The sequence below is a fragment of the Primulina tabacum genome, chromosome 4 (assembly GCF_025594145.1).
Source record: "Primulina tabacum isolate GXHZ01 chromosome 4, ASM2559414v2, whole genome shotgun sequence".
Lineage (NCBI taxonomy): Eukaryota > Viridiplantae > Streptophyta > Magnoliopsida > Lamiales > Gesneriaceae > Primulina > Primulina tabacum.
In genome coordinates this window covers 47,595,925-47,615,049 of record NC_134553.1, presented here as the reverse complement: position 1 = coordinate 47,615,049, position 19,125 = coordinate 47,595,925, and the positions used below count along the sequence as shown (strand labels likewise).

General features: G+C 34.3%; 3 protein-coding genes across 8 annotated transcripts; 2 read left to right on the top strand and 1 right to left on the bottom strand.

The window, feature by feature from the left end:
- The first annotated feature begins 2,043 nt into the window (after positions 1-2,043).
- Positions 2,044-2,552, top strand: LOC142541725 (small polypeptide DEVIL 4-like). Its single transcript, XM_075648190.1, has one exon. The coding sequence runs from the start codon at positions 2,217-2,219 to the stop codon at positions 2,343-2,345; it is 129 nt and encodes a 42-aa protein (XP_075504305.1). The 5' UTR covers positions 2,044-2,216; the 3' UTR covers positions 2,346-2,552.
- A 4,155-nt stretch (positions 2,553-6,707) lies between these two features.
- Positions 6,708-12,053, top strand: LOC142543558 (transcriptional repressor ILP1-like). The gene is made up of 6 exons (XM_075650906.1): positions 6,708-8,065; positions 8,237-8,404; positions 9,703-10,373; positions 10,837-11,131; positions 11,231-11,520; positions 11,676-12,053. Exons 1-6 carry the CDS (start codon positions 6,824-6,826, stop codon positions 11,866-11,868), a joined length of 2,859 nt encoding a protein of 952 aa, XP_075507021.1. The 5' UTR covers positions 6,708-6,823; the 3' UTR covers positions 11,869-12,053.
- Positions 12,054-15,424: 3,371 nt separating this feature from the next.
- Positions 15,425-18,834, bottom strand: LOC142543557 (transcription factor bHLH30-like). 6 transcript variants are annotated; one of them, XM_075650903.1, is made up of 4 exons: positions 18,661-18,834; positions 18,150-18,257; positions 17,805-18,035; positions 15,425-16,509 (listed from the first exon to the last, which is right to left on the bottom strand). In XM_075650903.1, the coding sequence occupies exons 2-4, from the start codon at positions 18,243-18,245 to the stop codon at positions 16,027-16,029; spliced, it is 810 nt and encodes a 269-aa protein (XP_075507018.1). In that variant the 5' UTR covers positions 18,246-18,257; positions 18,661-18,834; the 3' UTR covers positions 15,425-16,026. The 6 variants fall into 6 exon arrangements, with proteins under 6 accessions (XP_075507018.1, XP_075507017.1, XP_075507016.1 ...); XM_075650902.1 differs by lacking the exon at positions 18,661-18,834 and adding an exon at positions 18,590-18,637 and having other exon boundaries at positions 18,150-18,265; XM_075650901.1 differs by having other exon boundaries at positions 15,427-16,509; positions 18,150-18,265; positions 18,661-18,833.
- Positions 18,835-19,125: the final 291 nt, after the last annotated feature.

The window sequence follows — 19,125 nt, the reverse complement described above, 5'->3', positions numbered from 1 at the left end:
GAGCAAGTTTTGCTTCAGAATAATTAATTATTTATTTTGATCAGATAATGTCGAGGGCAGCATAAGCAAGGGATTAGGGACTTATATTCATATTCACGTGTGACCTGATTTCTGCGAAAAGATATATTAAAAAATAGAATATAATGATTAATAATTAAAAATTTCCTTTGAATTCCTTGATTATTGTGTAAGTTATTCCGAAATATTAAATTCAAATTCCATAATGCGTGAAATTATTTGGCTGGATATGGTACCTTACTGTAGTACTTCTTCGTACACCTCAATTTAAGGATAAATAACTTAATTTTCATTAAAAAAATAATGTATTTTTAAATCTGATAACACGTATCTCTCAATATACATACAAATAAAAAATGAGTATGTTTAAGATTTAAAAACATATAAATTTAATAGATCATTTTTTCATTTGAGGTTTTCAACAATCTCGAACCGATTTAATTTCCAAACTAATGGAAGACGGAAACAAAAAAATATAAATACAGTAAAGACAAAAATTTGTGTGAGATGATCTCATGGGTCGTTTTTTATGAGATGAATATCTTATTTGGATCATTTATGAAAAAATATTATTTTTTATGTTAAGAGTATTACTTTTTATTGTGAATATCGGTAGAGTTGACCCGTCTCACAGATAAAGATTCGTGAGAACGTGAGAGCCACTCTACAGTAAATTAAACGGCTTTTCACTATAAATCTCATAGCCATCTCAAATTAGTGCACAAATTAAATTTGCTTAATTTATATATATATAGAAGTATATTATTTTTCAGTTGTCTAGATTCCGAGGGTACAAATCAGAGTAGATTGTGTAATAAATTAAGTACATGTCTTTGGTTCAATGAGCAAAGACGAAACCAAAAGTCTTAATCACAATTACCGACACTAATGAGACTATATAATAATAATAATTATTATTAATATGAGAATGTTAAAAGTTTAATTAACTATTTATTTATTTTAAATACGACTATTTTTAAAAATGGTGGTGTCCTCGATGAAATGGAATCAAATCAGGAAGACGAGACAAAGCAAGTGGATTAATTATATTGTATTTTACACGTAACAGAATATTAGAATATAATATGAATTAATCTGCCACTTGGGAGAATCATCAATTGTTAAAAGTAAATTATTAATCACAATCTCCCGTTCGTTTTCTAATATCATATTTTTGAAAACACAATAATTAAACCAAACATTGCTCGCTTTTGTTGGGTTCCGCGACCCAAATAAATCTTCACAAAACACTCTCGTAAGATCGTCTCAAATATAATTAAACTAAACTCTGAATAATTACACTTAGACGAAGGAACGTCTCGACCTACCAGATCAGAGACAGGAACAACTTCCCTATCAATGACATGAACAACCTGGTTCGCTAAACACACTAAATGATATATCCCGGACAATAATTTTACAATTTTCGAAAGTTTGATTTAAACAAGAAGATGATATATTTGATATTTGTGCATTGTATACCTGCGGACAAACAAAACTTAAACAAAATATGTATTAGTATATTATCTATATTGCGAAGGCAGCTCAGAAACCATGCATGGAAAATTGTATCCTGATTTAAGTAAAGGCCGACCCAATATGTTGGTGTTAATGTCAACACCAAATAGGGAACACAAATTTTTTTTATATATATAAAAAATATATATTTATGGCTAAAAATAGTTAAATATCAAAATGGCTGGGAGACCAAAAACTGACACAGTGCAAGATCATTATTATACTGTGAACAAGCAACTAAATCGAGATTAATAAAAAAAATTGAATAATCCATTTATTAGATTATACATACAAATATAAGATATATACTGCCAGAAACTTGATAAACTCATAATTTTTTGTTGAAAATTTTATATTGTTATCATTTGATTTTTTCTTTTCTAAAAAAAGTGTAATAGGGTAGCTAGCTAGCTATGAGTGTAATTAAGAAAAAGTATTTGCACATAATTAAATATTCTTCTACTTTCTCAATATTTAAATCAATAATTTTTAAACTTCTTTACTTACCAGATCTCGTTTAGGTAACCCTCAATCCTTCTGCTCTATAAAACCCACCCTTTTTTCTTTTCTACACTTCAACTCATTAATTTTCAAGCACCAAAATCCCTCTCTAACTTTTCTTGGAAGAAATCAGGGTTTATTCAATATTTCTTGATAGCTACATTTCATTGGAAGGAATCATGAAGATGAGTGGCAATTTCAAGAGAAGGGTATCGAGTAGAGGGCTTGGAGGAGTCCTCAGAGAGCAAAGGGCTAGGCTTTACATCATTAGAAGATGTGTAGTCATGCTTCTTTGTTATCATGATTGATGATTTCTTCTTCTTCTTTTTCTTCTTTTTTGGGTATTTGCTGCTTGTGTAAATAGTGAGGGGAGGAGAGAATTTAGTCCAAGTTTTGGCGATTTTGTACTAATAATTGGCCTAGTGGGCTTCTTTGTATACGTGATCCGATTCTTGAATTTTGGGATTGTGATTTTTTGATTCAGGTCTTGCAATTTGGGAATGTTTCTTGCGTTATTTTTGAAACTTGATGAGCTCAATTTATTGGAATTGGACGTGATTGAGTGAGGGTAACATCATTTTCTCGTTCAATTATTGGGATCTGATGCATGGGTCGATGAATACACACACACACACACACATATATATATGCGTTATTAACTCGAATTAAATTGAATACATTTTCTCGGGCACATTAATCCAAGACCTAGAAAATCAGTTTAGGGCTTAGAAGTACAGTTTTCGTTTGAAATTTCATCATGATAGCAAGATCAAGAAGAGAGAGGCACAATGAGGTCAAAAGTACTTTTCGCTTCGGATGATTGTACTTGCTGCATTCCAACTTGTTCTTTTTCGTCTTTCGTCCCTTGTTCTTTTCTTTAGAAGGGTTCTGGTTCTGGAGTAGGTATCTTATGAGACGATTTCATGAATTTTTATCTGTGAGATGGGTCGATCCTACCGATATTCACAATAAAAAGTAATACTCTTAGCATAAAAAGTAATATTTTTTCATGAATGACCCAAATAAGATATCCATCTCACAAAATACGACCCGTGAGATCGTTTCACGTGAATTGTTGCCATGATTATGATGGAAAGGACCCGATCTATTGTGAAGAATTAATTTCGAAACTTTGAAATTAGTCTAGCTAATTTATTTTCATCAATTTTATCATTTTCCCTTCATTAAATTCTTTAAACCTAATTAGTACAAAAGGGTTGAGGGAGGCTCGAAAACTAAAATATTTTAGAATAAGAGAAACTTTATTTAATTGTAATGTAAAATATAATTTTCTTTACAGAAAATGTATTTTGAAAAATGAAGGAAAATAAATTTAAATTCATCTAAAAATATTCCGTCTCAATTTTCCAGCCACAGTTCTTCAAATGATCGCTCAGATCACATGCAATCTCGAAAGCAAGATTATGCAATCATTTCAATATTCATTCCACCAACATTAATAAAACAAAATCTTAGAGCTAAAATAATTCCAAATCCCTAATATTAATATTGAAATTGCAAAATATTCCAACTCCCTTTTGAATCAGTCAACCTCCATAATTTAGTAGTTTGTTTAAGATACAATTTTACGAATTTTTATTCATGAGGAAATTTTTATTTTGCTCATATTTACAATAAAAAGTAATATTTTTTTGTATAAAAAATAATAAATTTTGATGGGTGACATATATAATATATGTCTCACAAAATTGATCTGTACGATCGTCTTTCATGAGTTTTGTGTTAACTTCTTGGTGTGATTTAAAGGCACGCTTCATAATTAAGCATGCTTGTCAAATCATTTAATAGGATTTGTATCCTCTACTATGTTGAAAATACAACATTTGGTGCTGTGCATTTTTTACACGAGATGATCACGTGATCATCTTGTGGACATCACACCATATGAGATAAATTTAAAAAGTTATCAGATTACACGTGATGATCATGAAAAGACAGCATTTGGTGCTGTGCATTTTTTACACTAGATGATCATCTGATCATCTTGTGGACATCACACCATATGAGATAAATTTAAAAAGTTGTCAGATTAAACGAGATGATTATATGATCATCTCGTGTAAAAAGTGCACATCACTTGGCGCTATATTTTCAATACAGTAGAGGATTTAAATCTCATTTAATAGCACCAAGAGCCGTTTATCGACGTTTAAAGCAGAATCAGAAGCTAAAATATATTTTAATCAATTAAAAATTTATACAATAATTAACTCCACGTTATCGTTAAGATTTTCATTTTACTAACATATTCACTACGAATTTTTTGAGACGAGGAGATGTTAATTGTATGAAATGAACCTCAAATATGAGATATCGACTTAAATTTAAGATCCAGAGGCAATTTTTTTTTTCAAAGTAAAGGTGATCCTGATTTTAGGCAGAGCAAATGGATAAAGTTTTTCGTGCAAGTCAAACAACAAAAAATAATAAAAACGAAGAACATTTTTTTGAACTAAATTCAAACCGAAATAATTTATTTATAAATTCAACAGTACTTTGTGTTTCTTTCTCCAATGTTAACATAATTTAAATATTTCTAGCTAAAAAAACAAATGTATCAATTATATTTGTCTATTTTTAGTTTTTACAAACACCATAAACCATGGAAATAAACTATTATATCAGCCCTCAAGTGGGTAGCTTGGAGGGTAAGTATGGTGATCTCCACCAAAAGGTCAGAGATTCAATCTCTTCTTGTTTCTATTATCTCAACTTTGAGTCTGTCATACATGGTTTGTCCAGTTTGATTTATCTAACGGTTTTCATGCTACTGTATTGATCATTTGAGTTTACACATAACACCCCAAAATGGCAACAAAAAGGAATATAAGAAAGGGAGAAAAATATATGCAAATTAATGGTCGCAAATTGCAGTTAAATATTAAAAAAAATGAGTACAATATCAAGGAAAAAAAACAGTGAACGGGACAATTGTAGAGGAAACTACCCGACATAATGTGCGATGAGTCAAAAGATCGAGCAGCCTTATCCTCACCCACGTGCACTACTAACCCCACCATTCCCCGTCCCCCTCCACTCTTTGATTCTATTCTTATCATCATTGTATCTCTGTGTTTCTGTATACATGCTAATAAATATATTTAAATTTAATTTCCAAACAAAATGTTCATCAAAAAATAACATTTGGGTCAAATTTAAAGAGGAAAAATATCAAACGGGTTAAAACTCAGCTTTATTTCGATAATTTTGAACACAATTCAACCATTACAGCATAAAGAAATATACACATCCTTAAAGTTTACACTATCCTTGAGTGCTGAAGGTATGAAGAGTACTACTCGTCTCTCCCAAGTCCCTACTCTCAGCTTGTTTCACATTTTGGTGTTGTGTTGGTTGAGTTTAGTAGAATCAAGTGATATCTACTTTGACAAAGATTATAAACAGTGACGACGGTACAATTCAATCTTCTAAATCGTACGACGACTCAGATATAAAACTAGTTTTTAAAACCACGTTAATTACTGAACAAAATATAAAAAATTTAGCTATTGATTATTAAGATAAGACATTTTTACATGCACATGAAATAATTTTTTACACATATTTCCAATTTTTCTGCTTGGGAAGGTGGCATCAATTGACAAGACATTGGTGCATGTTGGGTTTAACGAGTGGTCCAAAATAGTTGAAACCTGAGTGAATTTTACAAAGCAAATGACGCACTTTCCGTTGGCAGCTGGTTTCAGTAGTTGAAGCGCGCACTTGAGAATCTGTGGGCACAAATAAACAACCCCATTTTTACTTAAATATCCATCACATATTATGCATGCATGCAATTATTGATGGAAAACAATGGTGGACATCCATTGTGAAATTGTCATTAAAAATCTTTAGGTGCCACAACAAATGTTAAAAAATAGGAAAATATTTATATATTAGAAGACTTTAAGACACTGGGTGACTACAATGGCTTTATACTTCAACAGAAGAAGAGATGTTTCATTCTAAATTAGGAATTTCAACAACTCTGACATCGAAAAACAGCTAGCCTCGATGACCTGTAAGACTCCTCAGGTTCATGCACTTACCCATATTGCTTCTTCTCATTGTGCTTGTTTTGGACAAAAACATTATAATGGGGGATCCCTCTTGTAATAATCATATAAAATTCTGCATATATTAATCATGCAAGAAACTAAATAAATATAGTTGGGAGAAATATGGATGAAACATGCATAGATGGCAAAAAAAGAATCTTGAGAATCATCAATGCTCATTTTCTACATAGACAAGCTTTATGATATTTTGATTTTTCTTATTCAACCCTAGTGACTCGACTTTTCCTCTTTGTCTCGCTGTTTGATGTGAAAGATGTGATATTAATTGATTACACATTATTATTTCATCAGAAATGTTTGTCTTAATATTAAGAAACATTTTATTAATATTTTTTTCTGTAAAAAAATATTACATGATTTTGTTCTAAATTAACATACATCTCAAACGTGTTATATGCATCCATTATACTGGATATTGAGTTGTTTATTTCTATACGTTTGGACTTTGGAGAACTTTTCCTGCTGAAAATGGGCTTTGTGGGCATAGAGTTTTGGTCTTGGGCTGTTTATTTAGGAGTTATGGGCCAGGACAACCCTACGATTCAACATTTTCTTTGCAGAACCAAACCCGACCCGGAGAGCAGACACTCGGTCACCGATTCGAAGCGGTCCAAATACCGAAATACCTATCCCCCCGCGGACTTTTTCGAGACCGGAGCGGCCATTGTTCATACATCCCCGCCGCCATGAGTAGCGCCAAATCCCGCAACTTCCGCCGCCGTGGCGGAGCTGATGATGAAGAAGAAGACTCTGCCACCGCAAAAAATAAGGGCACTTCTTCCACAGCGAGCAGGCCTCATTCGGCCGCGAGTAAACCGAAGAAAACATCCACACCAACGGCTAAGAGCCTCCTTTCCTTCGCCGACGACGAAGAATCTTCGGAATCTCCATTCTCTCGGCCCTCTTCCAAACCCTCCTCTTCATCCTCGCGCTTTTCTGGCAAATCAGCTCATAGGCTTAGCTCCTCGAAAGACCGAAGTGCCCCTCACCCTCCATCCTCTTCTCTCCTCTCTAATGTTCAACCACAAGCTGGAAGTTATACAAAAGAAGCCCTTTTAGAGCTCCAGAAGAATACTAAAACCCTCGCCGCGCCAGCCCGTAATAAAACCAAACCCGAACCTGAACCTGTGATAGTTCTGAAAGGCTTGGTGAAACCCTTGATTGCAAACGATTTTGGTTCTGAAACTGCAGGAAAAAATCAAGATTTTGAAGATGATGAAGTGAGTTTGAACGATAAGAGTGAAATTTTAACCGTGGAGAGAGATGATGCTTCCGATTTGGCTCGGCTGGGAAAACTCGGTTTAGGGAAAGGTTTGCGAGATGATAAGGAAGTGATTCCTGATCAAGCCACAATAGAGGCAATCAGGGCAAAGAGGGAGAGGCTAAGGAAAGCTAGGGCCGCAGCACCAGATTATATTGCATTGGATGGAGGGAGTAATCATGGCGCAGCTGATGGTTTGAGTGATGAGGAGCCAGAATTTAAGGGGAGGATTGGATTCTTTGGGGAGAAAGTTGGCGGTGATATGAAAGGCGTGTTTGAAGACTTTGAGGATAGGGCAATGCCAAAAGAGAGGGTCGTTGAAAGGATTACTGATGAGGAGGATGAGGAGGATAAGATGTGGGAGGAAGAACAGGTAAGGAAAGGGTTGGGAAAGAGGCTAGATGACGGTGTTGTGAATCAAGGAGTGGGCGCTAGCGTTAGTGGTATTGGTAGCATTCACCATAGTGCTGTTGATTCGCAACCAAGTTTTGGATACTCCGGTATTAGATCTGGTGGGATGTACCCTGTAATGCAAAATGTGAGCGATAGTAGTTATAGTAGTATTGGAGGAGCAGTTGTAGGTTTGTTTGGTCCGGATGTAATGTCTATATCTATTCAGGCTGACCTTGCCAAGAAAGCTTTGAACGAGAACTTGAGGAGAGTTAAGGTATAAACCTTTTGATTGTATATGCTTCTCTGATTTTCTATTTTTAATCTGAGATGTATCACACATTGAGGTCATATTCTTTTATTTGTTATATAATATATGTCATTTCAATTGTATGATTATATGAACTTTTAAATATTCAATTCAAGGTATCATATCTTCTCTTTTCAGGAATCTCATGGTCGAACTATGGTGTCATTGGCAAAGAATGAAGAAAACTTATCTTCCTCATTGCTTAATGTCACTAACCTGGAGGATTCTTTTTCTGTTGCCGGTGAGAAGTTCCTCTTTATGCAAAAGCTTCGTGACTTTGTTTCTGTTTTATGTGAGTTTTTGCAGGTATGAATTATTTTAATTATGGATTTTGTTTAGTTTTTGTTATAACAAACACCTTAGATTTTGTGTCAATGTGGTGTTGTTGTTTCGTATGTCGTGAAATATGAGTGTTCGCTTCATTAATCATTTCAATGACATACCCTTTAAATTCTCAAACATGACTAAATTTAATACGAGGGAATATCTCGTGCTGATTCTGTTCTTTTCATTTTTAGTTTGAGGGATCATGTTATACCTACTCTGAAATTGCTCTGTTTTTCCACTGCATGAGTTGTGGATGAAGTAGAATGCCCTGCTGGCATGATAACTATCTAAGAGAAAACTGCTGCAAAATGATGGTAGCTTCGTAAATTGCAAGAACATATTGTCGAAATGATAAGAGTATTTAACCATCAATCTTAAAGCCAATTCTTGACAGTGGGGTGGACGTATAGTAAGCCTTGCTTTTTCGGCTTAGTTTAACAGTTGAGAAACTATGTTGCTTAACGCAACCTTGAAATTGCTACCGTACTTACTGAATAATGGATCTCTGGATCAGTGAATGTTTGGTTTATTTTAAGCTTACCTCTGTTAATTTTTTCTGCTTTCACCTCGATTGTTCTTCCTTAGATTTTTTGTTTCCTTGAATTTTTCTGCATTTGGAGATAGAGTGGGTGGGGGAACCGAAGGAAACGAAGTTATATTTTTTCTGCCTTGCAGTAATTTTGCCTGCCCTCTTGGCTATCACCTAGCTCCCATCAAACCTTCACTTTTGTATCTTTTTAAACGTCAAAAGTATCATTTTAGAATCTATATGGTGTTAGAAAAAGGTGAAAATTCAAGGATACTAGTGAGGGAGATATTGGTTTAATCAAGCTGCTTATTAATTTTGAGCTTTTGCATTTCACTTGGAGGGTTCTTTTATATTGGAGGGCATATCTCTTCGATATCCGAATCAAATCCTTATATTAGCTGAGCAAAGCGATCCTGTGTGAACATTCATGAATTTATGCATGCAAGACTTTTTGTGGATTAAAAATATATCAGCAATGTTTTGTTAGTTGACTAATTCTCCTTCTACTCATATATAACTTATTGGTGTTCAACTACTGGGCAAGTCAGTTGACGTAGCACACACTACACTATTCACACCTTTTGGGTTTACTGAACGTTGCATTCTGTTGTATGATTTACAATATCAGTCCATGCTTGTGCTGTGGATACTGTTGTTGCAAGTTGGCATTTTTTATCTAACCTATTTCTTGCATGGCGACTAATAGGGTTGGCTTTATTAATGTCAATTATTTGTTTCCATTTTATAGCATAAAGCTCCTTTCATTGAAGAACTTGAAGAACAAATGCAAAAACTTCATGAAGAACGGGCAAGAGCCATTGCAGAAAGAAGGGCAGCAGATAACGATGACGAAATCCCTGAAATAGAACAGGCTATTATTGCGGTACGTGCAGAATTCCGTAAAGGAGGGAGCAATGCAGCAAAAGCAGCGGCGGCGGCGGCGGCTGTATCTGCTAATTCTAGAGCATTTAAGATTGCACCAGTAGAGCTGGATGAACTTGGTAGAGATATGAATCTTCAAAAGCGAATGGATATGACAAGAAGGGCTGAAGCTCGACAAAGACGAAGAGCTAAATCTGACTCTAAAAGAAAGTTAACCATGGAAAATGATCGTTTTTATTCGCAAATGGAAGGAGAATCGAGCACTGATGAAAGTGATAGTGAGAGCACAGCGTATGAGTCAACCCGTAATCAATTGCTTCAGGTTGCGGATAAAATTTTAAGTGATGCAGATGAAGAATATTCTCAATTTTCAACAGTGGTAGAAAGATTTGATGGATGGAAGAAAGTTTATGCATCAAGCTATTCTGATGCTTATATGTCATTGAGTATACCTTCTATATTCTCTCCTTATGTGAGACTGGAACTTCTGAAGTGGGATCCACTACATGAAGATACAGATTTTATAGATATGGCATGGTAAGTACCTTCATAAACGGTTGATGTAATATTTTGTCGTGGAAAGATCATTATACGAGCGCTTAGCTTTGTAACTGACAGTAACAGGCTGACAAATGAGGCATCTTGATCATTTTTACCTAATTTGGTGGGATATCAATTTTGACCAATCGCTTTGCCTACATATGCGCTAACTGCTACTTGTTTTAACGCTTTTTATTATCATAGAGAATTTATCTGTAATTTATTTTCATAAATTTCTTCCTTCTCTCTTCTGAAAGTGTCTGTTGACTTCACAAAGATTGTTTGCCATGCTATTAAGCTGCATGATAATTCTTTTTTTCATCGATTATACACATTGTTTTCCCAAAAAGTCCTCTTTATGGAATATACTGGTGCCAGTGCTGAATCCTATTTATGCAAGTTGATAACATTTCATATTTTTCCACCCCATGTGTTTGAATGTAATTTCTATGTATTGCAGGCATTCTTTTCTGTTTGATTATGGTGTACCTGGAAGCGAGATTAGAAACGGCAGGGATGATTCTGAGGCTGATGCTGATGCAAATCTTATTCCTGTACTGGTTGAAAAACTTGCAATCCCTATTCTGTATCATCAGTTAAGTTCTTGTTGGGACACACATAGTACCGTCGAAACAAAAAATGCTGTATCTGCTATGAACTTGGTCATCAGATACGTAGATCACTCCAGTTCGGCTCTTGGGGACTTGTTAGCAGTACTTCGTGATCGTCTTACTAGTGCTGTAGCTGATTTGATGGTGACATTACTTAGTTTGAATTAAATCATTGTATTTGTTTCAAGAGAATCTTAATTTCTTTTTGAGACGATTTATTTTTCTCTGATTTCTATATTGTAGGTCCCAACATGGAGCCCAGTCGAAATGAACACTGTATCAAATGCAGCTCGAGTGGCGGCATATAAGTTTGGTACAGCGCTTCGATTGATGAGAAACGTGTGCTTGTGGAATAAAATTCTTTCTGTGCATGTGCTGGAGAAGATTGCTCTCGATGAACTTTTGTGTGGCAAGATTCTTCCACATCTTCACATCATACATTCTAATATTCATGATTCTATCTTCCGAACGGAGAGAGTCATTTCTTCAATGAATGGAGTTTGGGCGGGTCCTAGTGTTACAGGGGATCGGAGGTAGGATAAATATTGTTATTCAGATTTGCTTGAAGTCTTTTTCCGAATTGTTAAGACTGGATAACGTGTCAGGATCGTTCGATTTTATAATAGCATCTTTTTTTCCTTTTTTTTTTTTGCTTTTTCCATGTGTTTTTTTGGTTTTGGTCTTGTAGCCGAAAGTTGCAGGCTTTGGTGGACTATTTGCTGTTGATTGGGAAGACACTGGAGAAAAAGGTTGGCTCTGGCAACATGGAAACAGAAACTGGTAAACTCGTTAGAAGGTTGAAGAAAATGCTGGTGGAGCTGAACGAATACGACCATGCAAGAGCTTTATCAAGAACGTTTAATCTGAAAGAGGCACTCTGATCTTATTATCAAGGCCTATACAATTTTGACGATAGTAGAATTATAATTATGGCTTCTTCCTCTGTTGGTGATTCTAAACACTACCCATATATACTTGTAGTAGCAAGCATCCTCGACGAATTCGTTGACACCAGTGTATTAATGTATTTTCTTGAATTAATCAGATGCTGTGTTCTTGTTTGGAAGCAGTTTCATGATTTTATTTGATTTGGTTTTGGTGCTCTATTGCCCAAGAAGAGCTGGTTAAGAAAAATTGTTCAATCTTATTATTATTTTTTAATATTCAAGATCATAATATTGTCATCCTAGAATGTCAGAATTTATCAGGGACCTAAAAACATAGGGCAAAAATCTACACACTCAAGTAGCGTACGATAAATCAAAAGATGTTAGGACTTCGTCAAAAGATGTTAGGACACGATGACTCGATTAGTTGAGCACATAAAATGTTGTACAACAAAAGAATAGGCCCAACTACTGTAGTGCTGGATAACGAGCAACAAATGAAGCTACCATAGCAAATACAATGTTGTACGACAAAGGAAGACGCCTGACTACAGTAGTGGTGGATACGACCAACAACAGGAGCTTCCATTGCAAACTGAGATGGGCTAGTAATGGACACCACTGCATTATATGCATCCCTTTATATGTTCAATGGACGTGGATATAATATCTCTTATCCCATATCTTAAAAATTAAATATTTAAAATGAATTTATAATGAGCTTACAATAGAGTATTATAGCAACTTGAGTGAATCATTTTCGTAAAGGGATGACGAATACGAAATAGTTGTTATAAGGAGGGGTCTATCGTGCGACCACGCAGACGCGGACCCGAACTCTGGGCGTGACAATGGAAGTCGTGCAATAAAGCGTGTCTTCTGTGCTTGCATGGGTTACTCGCCCCTCCAAGGGGTGAGGAAAAAGCACACGGAAGGATCTGTGTACGATGGATATAGCGTGCTCCGCGAGGAGACTCTTCGTGCGGTGATGTCTGCTTTTTATTATTTTTTTGTATAATAAAATCAATGGCAAGTTTAATCTAACCGTAAAAATTTTGAAAATAAATTTTTAAAATAAAAATGAATGGCTAAAATGATCTGGCCATTAAAGATCAATGACCAGATCTTACCCAACATTTTATTTTAAAAAAAAATGTATTTAAAAATAAGAAAAAAATCGAAAAATTAGGAAAAAAATCATTTTTTTAATTATGAAAAACCACCAACGATCATATTTTGAAAATCCAACCATACTCCTATAAATTGATATCATTTACACATTAAAAAATCATAATTCTTTCTACTTTTATTCTAAAAATCAAAGTTTCTTCAACTTTCATTTCATTTTCCATCCAAACACGAAATGAATCAATGTTTGGTATGCCCAAGCTCAAACAAATATGGAGCAAGATTATGGGAAGTCTCCTCCGAAGAGAAAGCTTGGTTAATGTTGAGAGAGTAATCAAAATGGAAGATATGATCTTTCAAAAAATTCAAAAGAGTTTCGACGAATGCTATAAAAAAATTGATATTGATGGTGGATCTTTTCTAGCTCTTTTCCCCACACCTTCCGATACACTCACCGCTGATGAAGGAGATTTCGTGCATCAATTGGGAAAAACCATTAGACTAATGGGAAGGAAGTCATTCAAAAAGGGCATGAAAAGAGAATGATCGAAAGCTCCAAAGGTTATGGATTTGTTACAAGAAATGAAAGAAGGAGAGACACAATACTATGAAAAGGAAGATACGAAGATTGCTCTAGCATAAAAGCATTTTGCAAAAGCTGCGAAAAGTATAGAAATGAAGTGAGAAATGAGGTGGAGGGAGAAGAAAGAAAGAAGATAGAGCAAGAAAATTTGTTCATTAGGACAAATATCAATGATCCAAACCTGAATGACATTCAAGGTGAGTATTATATGAAGATGCAAGAAAAAAATTTTCTTAAATGATTCAATTAATAATTTATTTAGTTCATAGTTTGTTCCATTTAATTATTTGTAATTTTTTAAATTGCATGTAAGTTTTAAAATTATGTGTACTTTTTCTAATTATTTTAAATTTTAATTATTAATTATGCATTTTTTTTCTAACATGTATATTTTTTCTAATTTTAATTATGTTTCAATTTTTTTTGTTTTTAAATAGTATATTATTAAATTGAATAAAAATTTATTAATATGCTACAAATTTAATATTTCAATATCATTTATGAAATATAATCTAACAAATATATAATAAAGTTATCAACGCTGATATCAGTATAAAAAGCTACCAAACTTCATTTTACCAACTTTCTCGCACCTTTTGAACATACTATAAGGCCTTTTGAACTGCCAACAACTCTGCCATGTGAACTGATCTATCTCAATTTTGAGTATAATAGTTTTGCACTCATGCGTTGCACAGATTGTATTTGGTATATAATATAATGATTAAAAATTGGAGAGTATTAGATTTTGAGTTTGTAATTAAAACATAAAAACAAAATCTAACTTAATATTGATTAAAGCAAAAAAAATGTGAAAAAATATTATTACAAATTTTGAAAAACTTTTGTGTATACAACATTTGTCGTTGAGTTTCTTTGGTTGCTGTCATCATCACATATTGAAATTTTAAGTCTTCCAGAATTTGTAATTTTGGATACAACAATGTACAACCGGTCATTACTAAAGACATGTTTCCTCAAATAAAGCCCCACATAATAATAATTGCCCCTGAATTTTATTCATTGTCATTGCATATGAAACAATTAAGGGAAATTGTTTATTTTGGAACTAGAAATGAAGTCTTGGATCAGATGTGTTGATGACATTCTTAGAATAAGCATTTCTTGACCCCGCATTACTTTCAGCAAGAATTTTTCTTTCCAAAACATAGTTTCCGAGCCTCGTGATAATCAATCTAAATAGTGTTGCATAATCCAAGATAATAATACATGTTCTGCAACAACATAACATGAGTTCCAGCCTTCAAATTTAACTCGTTGTTTGGAACTCCAGAACATCTAATTTCATTTAAGAATTCTGGAGCATAGACATAGTGCAACATGTCAACATTTCTATCTGAATAACACGTCGAATCTGAACTTAAATACAATCTTCCATCTTAATTGTTCAGTAATGTCATGTATTAATTTATAGACTGAACAACATCGAGAGTCGATGTCAATATAGCTCTCTGCTGAAAGTATGATGAACCACTTACTGTGCTAACGATAAATGGATATGCATTCTCTACGACTGTTGCAATAGGGTCTTTGAAATCTTTAATCAACAATTCATTCAGAATATCAATCTTCGCATATCCGTCATTTGATTCTTTAATTTTTATGTCTCCTGTGTTTGCAATCCAATATGAAAATCTCTTAAATTTCATCATCATGATCTTCATCATAAACTAAATTATAAAGACACATATTATTAGTCAATCTCATAACCGTGCAGTGTCTCCACAAATATGACGAATTAATAGTGGCATGAAAAATATCATGTATATTGTCCTTAATCTGCCAAAAAATATCTTCTGAATACAACATTTTTGCCTCAAAAGAGAAGTGAAAGCTTGAAGGATCTGCAAATCTGATTATGTCACGCATGATTCTATGTCCACCATGACTCTCAAACTACTTCCAATCGGCTAATGCAATCCAATGACAATAAGATAGCCAAAGGAACTCTCATTGATTGTGCCGAAGCCCATTAAATTTTCTCGACAATACTATCAATATACTCCTTGTCATCGTTTAACAGTCCTAGCCCGTAGCCAACAACTCAGCTTTGTGAACTGATCTATCTCAATTTTTAGTATATGTTTAAAGTTTGGGCTTGAGATTTCATTAGTTATTTATTGAAGTCCATTGTTAGTATCATTAAATAAGTTATGTCCAGCAAAGTTTTAACCCCAATAAATAAATCCCACTATGCTAGCCAATTTCCCATAATGATGTACTTGGGTGCGGTATAAACTTAACCCGCAACAGTTGTGACACGTAATTGGAACACGCCACTTCGAATCCGCATTCCAATAATTAGTCCCAAAATATTACATAGATACCTCATAGAACAACAATCAAGGAAACTATTGAAAACCCAAAAAACACACAAAAGGAAAATAATAATAAAAAAGTTAATTTTTAGAGTAAATTTTTTAGAGAGACCTGTGTTCAAGGATATTCAAATTTGTTCTTTGCCCTTTAACGCTCCCTGAAGTACCATACCCATTGCCATTACACTTCATTACTGCTTGAAGTGCTTCTTGAATTGAGCTAACGCATAATGGCTGACGTTGCTGCTCAAAACCACTGTAGTCATTTTTTGAATCTTGATGATCTTCCGCACAAGTTATGTACAAAACATTCTTAACTCGACCTCCGAGTGTAGTGATTTCGGCTTTTACTGTTCTTAACCTCAAAGATTTTAGAGTCTTGATTAGGTCAGGTAAGAGGTCAGACCGGTCTTCGCAGCAGATTGAAGCTTTGATCACTAGTTTACCATCTTTATCTGGTGCATTATGAATTGTTATTTCATCGTTTTCGGATGGAACTGGACTTGCTCCTTGTATTAGGGAAGTTTGGCGTTTTAGCTCCTTCACTTGTTCGACCACTTCTGCTAACAATGATGCTTTGTCTGTCTAAAAATCACAACACATTATATTGAAATAAAAGTTACAGAATAGATGTTTGTCATGTAACCTTTGTACCACTTTTTGTTATGATAGAATCTGTTACAAGAATCCAATGAGTGAAGCAGATGTATCGGCTAAAAATTTTTACACTTGCATGTAGCGGATAAAACGAAAATCTAGAGAATTAAATTTTCGCCATATCACATATTTTCATTAGAATCAAATTTGAGACCCGATGTTAGATATTGTCGAGTCACGTCAATATCTAGTGAAAAATTATTAAAATTGAAAAATAATGGACTAGAATTGTGAAATTGATGGATAATAGATTATAAAATCAAAAACTTTTATATTACAAAGCTAAAAGTGTAATTCTCCATTTTTCTGAGTAAATGTTGATGGTGGAGTTGGGAAACTAGGCATAGTAGGTATAATAAAGTGTGAGAATGAGCCGAATTACTGACAAGAATGTTTCTTTGTCTGTCCAATTTATTTTGATTTTTAATTTTGTTTCTTTTAAGATCCATTGCATAGAATTTTTGACTGCAAATTAAATCCGGCAGGAAATTTCAGACAAAGCTTTTGGACTGGTTCAAAGATTCTCTTTATCGTATAAAACTGAGAGATGTGACGCCTGTTCCCTCTCCCTCGCCCCATATTCCCTTCCCTTGGGACTACCATTGGGAATCAATTACATCAATATAAAAGATGAATTAAATAATTTTTAAAATCACCCATTAATGTAGCATTTGAACCAAGAAAAATCGAAGTACCCCGTCGGGGGATTCATAAGCAGCACAAAGCCATAAATTACTAGTTCAAATTGCTTGCTACACCGAGTTTGTGTCGCGTGAAGAAAAAAACTCATTTATTGCATTCTTTTAATGTTTTCTTCCGCTGTATTCATTCATGTTCTTCGTTTATATATTGATCGGATAATGGACATGTATAATTTAATATGACATATGTTAACCATCTATTCAGAATGCGGAACGAAGTTACACTAAATATAAATATCTGCATCGCTAATGCACATAAACTACATCCACTCATCATGCAGATTTCTGTATTAAAAAATGTGTCATTTTTTGTCTAGATTCTTCCATTTTTTGTGTCACATTAATCCCCAACAAAACCTGTGGCTCAAAGTATTTTAACTAGAATCTTGGGACATGTTATAGTCTGAAAAATCTTTGAACCCACGAAAGATGACATAGAATCAAGCTCCAAGATTTGTGTGAACTCCGATTAATAAAGATAAGCTAGAAAGAGTTAACGAAATGTGGAATTTAAATGCTTACTTTGATGGTGTTAGGAAGTAAGCTTCTGAGCTTAGCGAGATGATTATTGATCCTTTCTCTACGTCTCCTCTCAGCTTCACTGTGGCTTTTAGAGGCTGCAAGAGCCTTTGCATCCATGATTTCTTGAGTATTCATTTTCTGTAGCTCGGCTTGCAGCCCAAAAGGGGCCGAGTTGGGGTGCACCATTTGGACTACAGATTCGGAAATAAGCCTCATTCGACGGTCCGAAACCTGTCCACGGTATCCAAATTGTAAGCTGGAACCTCTCCCGTTTAAAAAACCGCCAAATGATGGTGGTGGGTGGAGATGAAACGGGTCGATATCAGAGCCCGAAAAGTCATCAACCTGGTTGAAAATGTGAACCGGAGAAATACATGGCATGACTTGTGATAGCTTAGCAAAAGCTAGGGTTGATCCTCCGACTCCAGTATACGCATCCATTCCGTTTTCTTGCTGCATTGCTTGAACAAATTATAGATCTTGAGTTTGGAAACCCTCAGAAATGTTATTAGACACAATTTTCTTGATTTTCGTCTTTCTTCTTCTAGTCATTCATATATAATACATCAAACCCCTCAAAACTTGAACACCCCTTGCTAGGTTTATAAATGTGCTAGTGTGTAAATGGGATTTAGATATAATATTATCTAATTCTTTTGTTGTCAAAAGTTACAATTTAGGTCACAACTCAGACCAACTTTAGGGTTGACTCATGATCACGCCATCTTTCTTTCACATAAAGATAAAAAGAAAAAATATGCGAAGGGAAAGGATCAAGAAATTACTTGGGATCTACTTTGGCATGGGGGAGCAAAAGGAAGTAAATAAAGAAAGGGATATACTAATATAGACATACCTTTGTTTTGTGCTGCAAGCTGAGGAAGATTGTTTTGCCCCTCCTCTCCACTTGAAACTTTTTTCTCGTTTCTCCTCAATCCCTTTTTCTTTCTCCCTTCTCTGTCAACAAATCCTTTGTTAAGTGAAGATTTTAGTTTTAGTGAATGGTGAAGAGTGAAATAACCCCTTTATATCCTCACTCAAGAATGCAACCTTTTCCTTTGTGTTGAGCTTTGGTGGGTTCATCAATTACCAACTTCAAAATTTTAGAAATTAAACATGCTCACCATTAAAAAAAAGTATATTATTTTACTATTGTCATATTTCATTTTTTAAAATATGAAGAAGTTTTTTTTTTCCATATTTTTTTATTTTTTTTATTCAAAGTTGAATGAATGCCTAAAACTTTCTTCTCTCCACTATCGACTCCACCTTTTTTATAATGCGAATAAAATCGGGATCAGATTATGTCTTATATAAATGG

Coding starts and splice junctions, on each gene's coding strand:
- LOC142543558 (XM_075650906.1), top strand. CDS start 6,824: ATGAGTAGCGCCAAATCCCGCAACTTCCGCCGCCGTGGCGGAGCTGAT. Junction 10,374..10,836: donor GATTTTATAGATATGGCATG/GTAAGTACCTTC, acceptor TATGTATTGCAG/GCATTCTTTTCTGTTTGATT. Junction 11,521..11,675: donor AGTGTTACAGGGGATCGGAG/GTAGGATAAATA, acceptor TTGGTCTTGTAG/CCGAAAGTTGCAGGCTTTGG.
- LOC142543557 (XM_075650904.1), bottom strand. CDS start 18,263: ATGCAGCAAGAAAACGGAATGGATGCGTATACTGGAGTCGGAGGATCA. Junction 16,510..17,804: donor TACTTCCTAACACCATCAAA/GTAAGCATTTAA, acceptor TGTGATTTTTAG/ACAGACAAAGCATCATTGTT.
- LOC142541725 (XM_075648190.1), top strand. CDS start 2,217: ATGAAGATGAGTGGCAATTTCAAGAGAAGGGTATCGAGTAGAGGGCTT.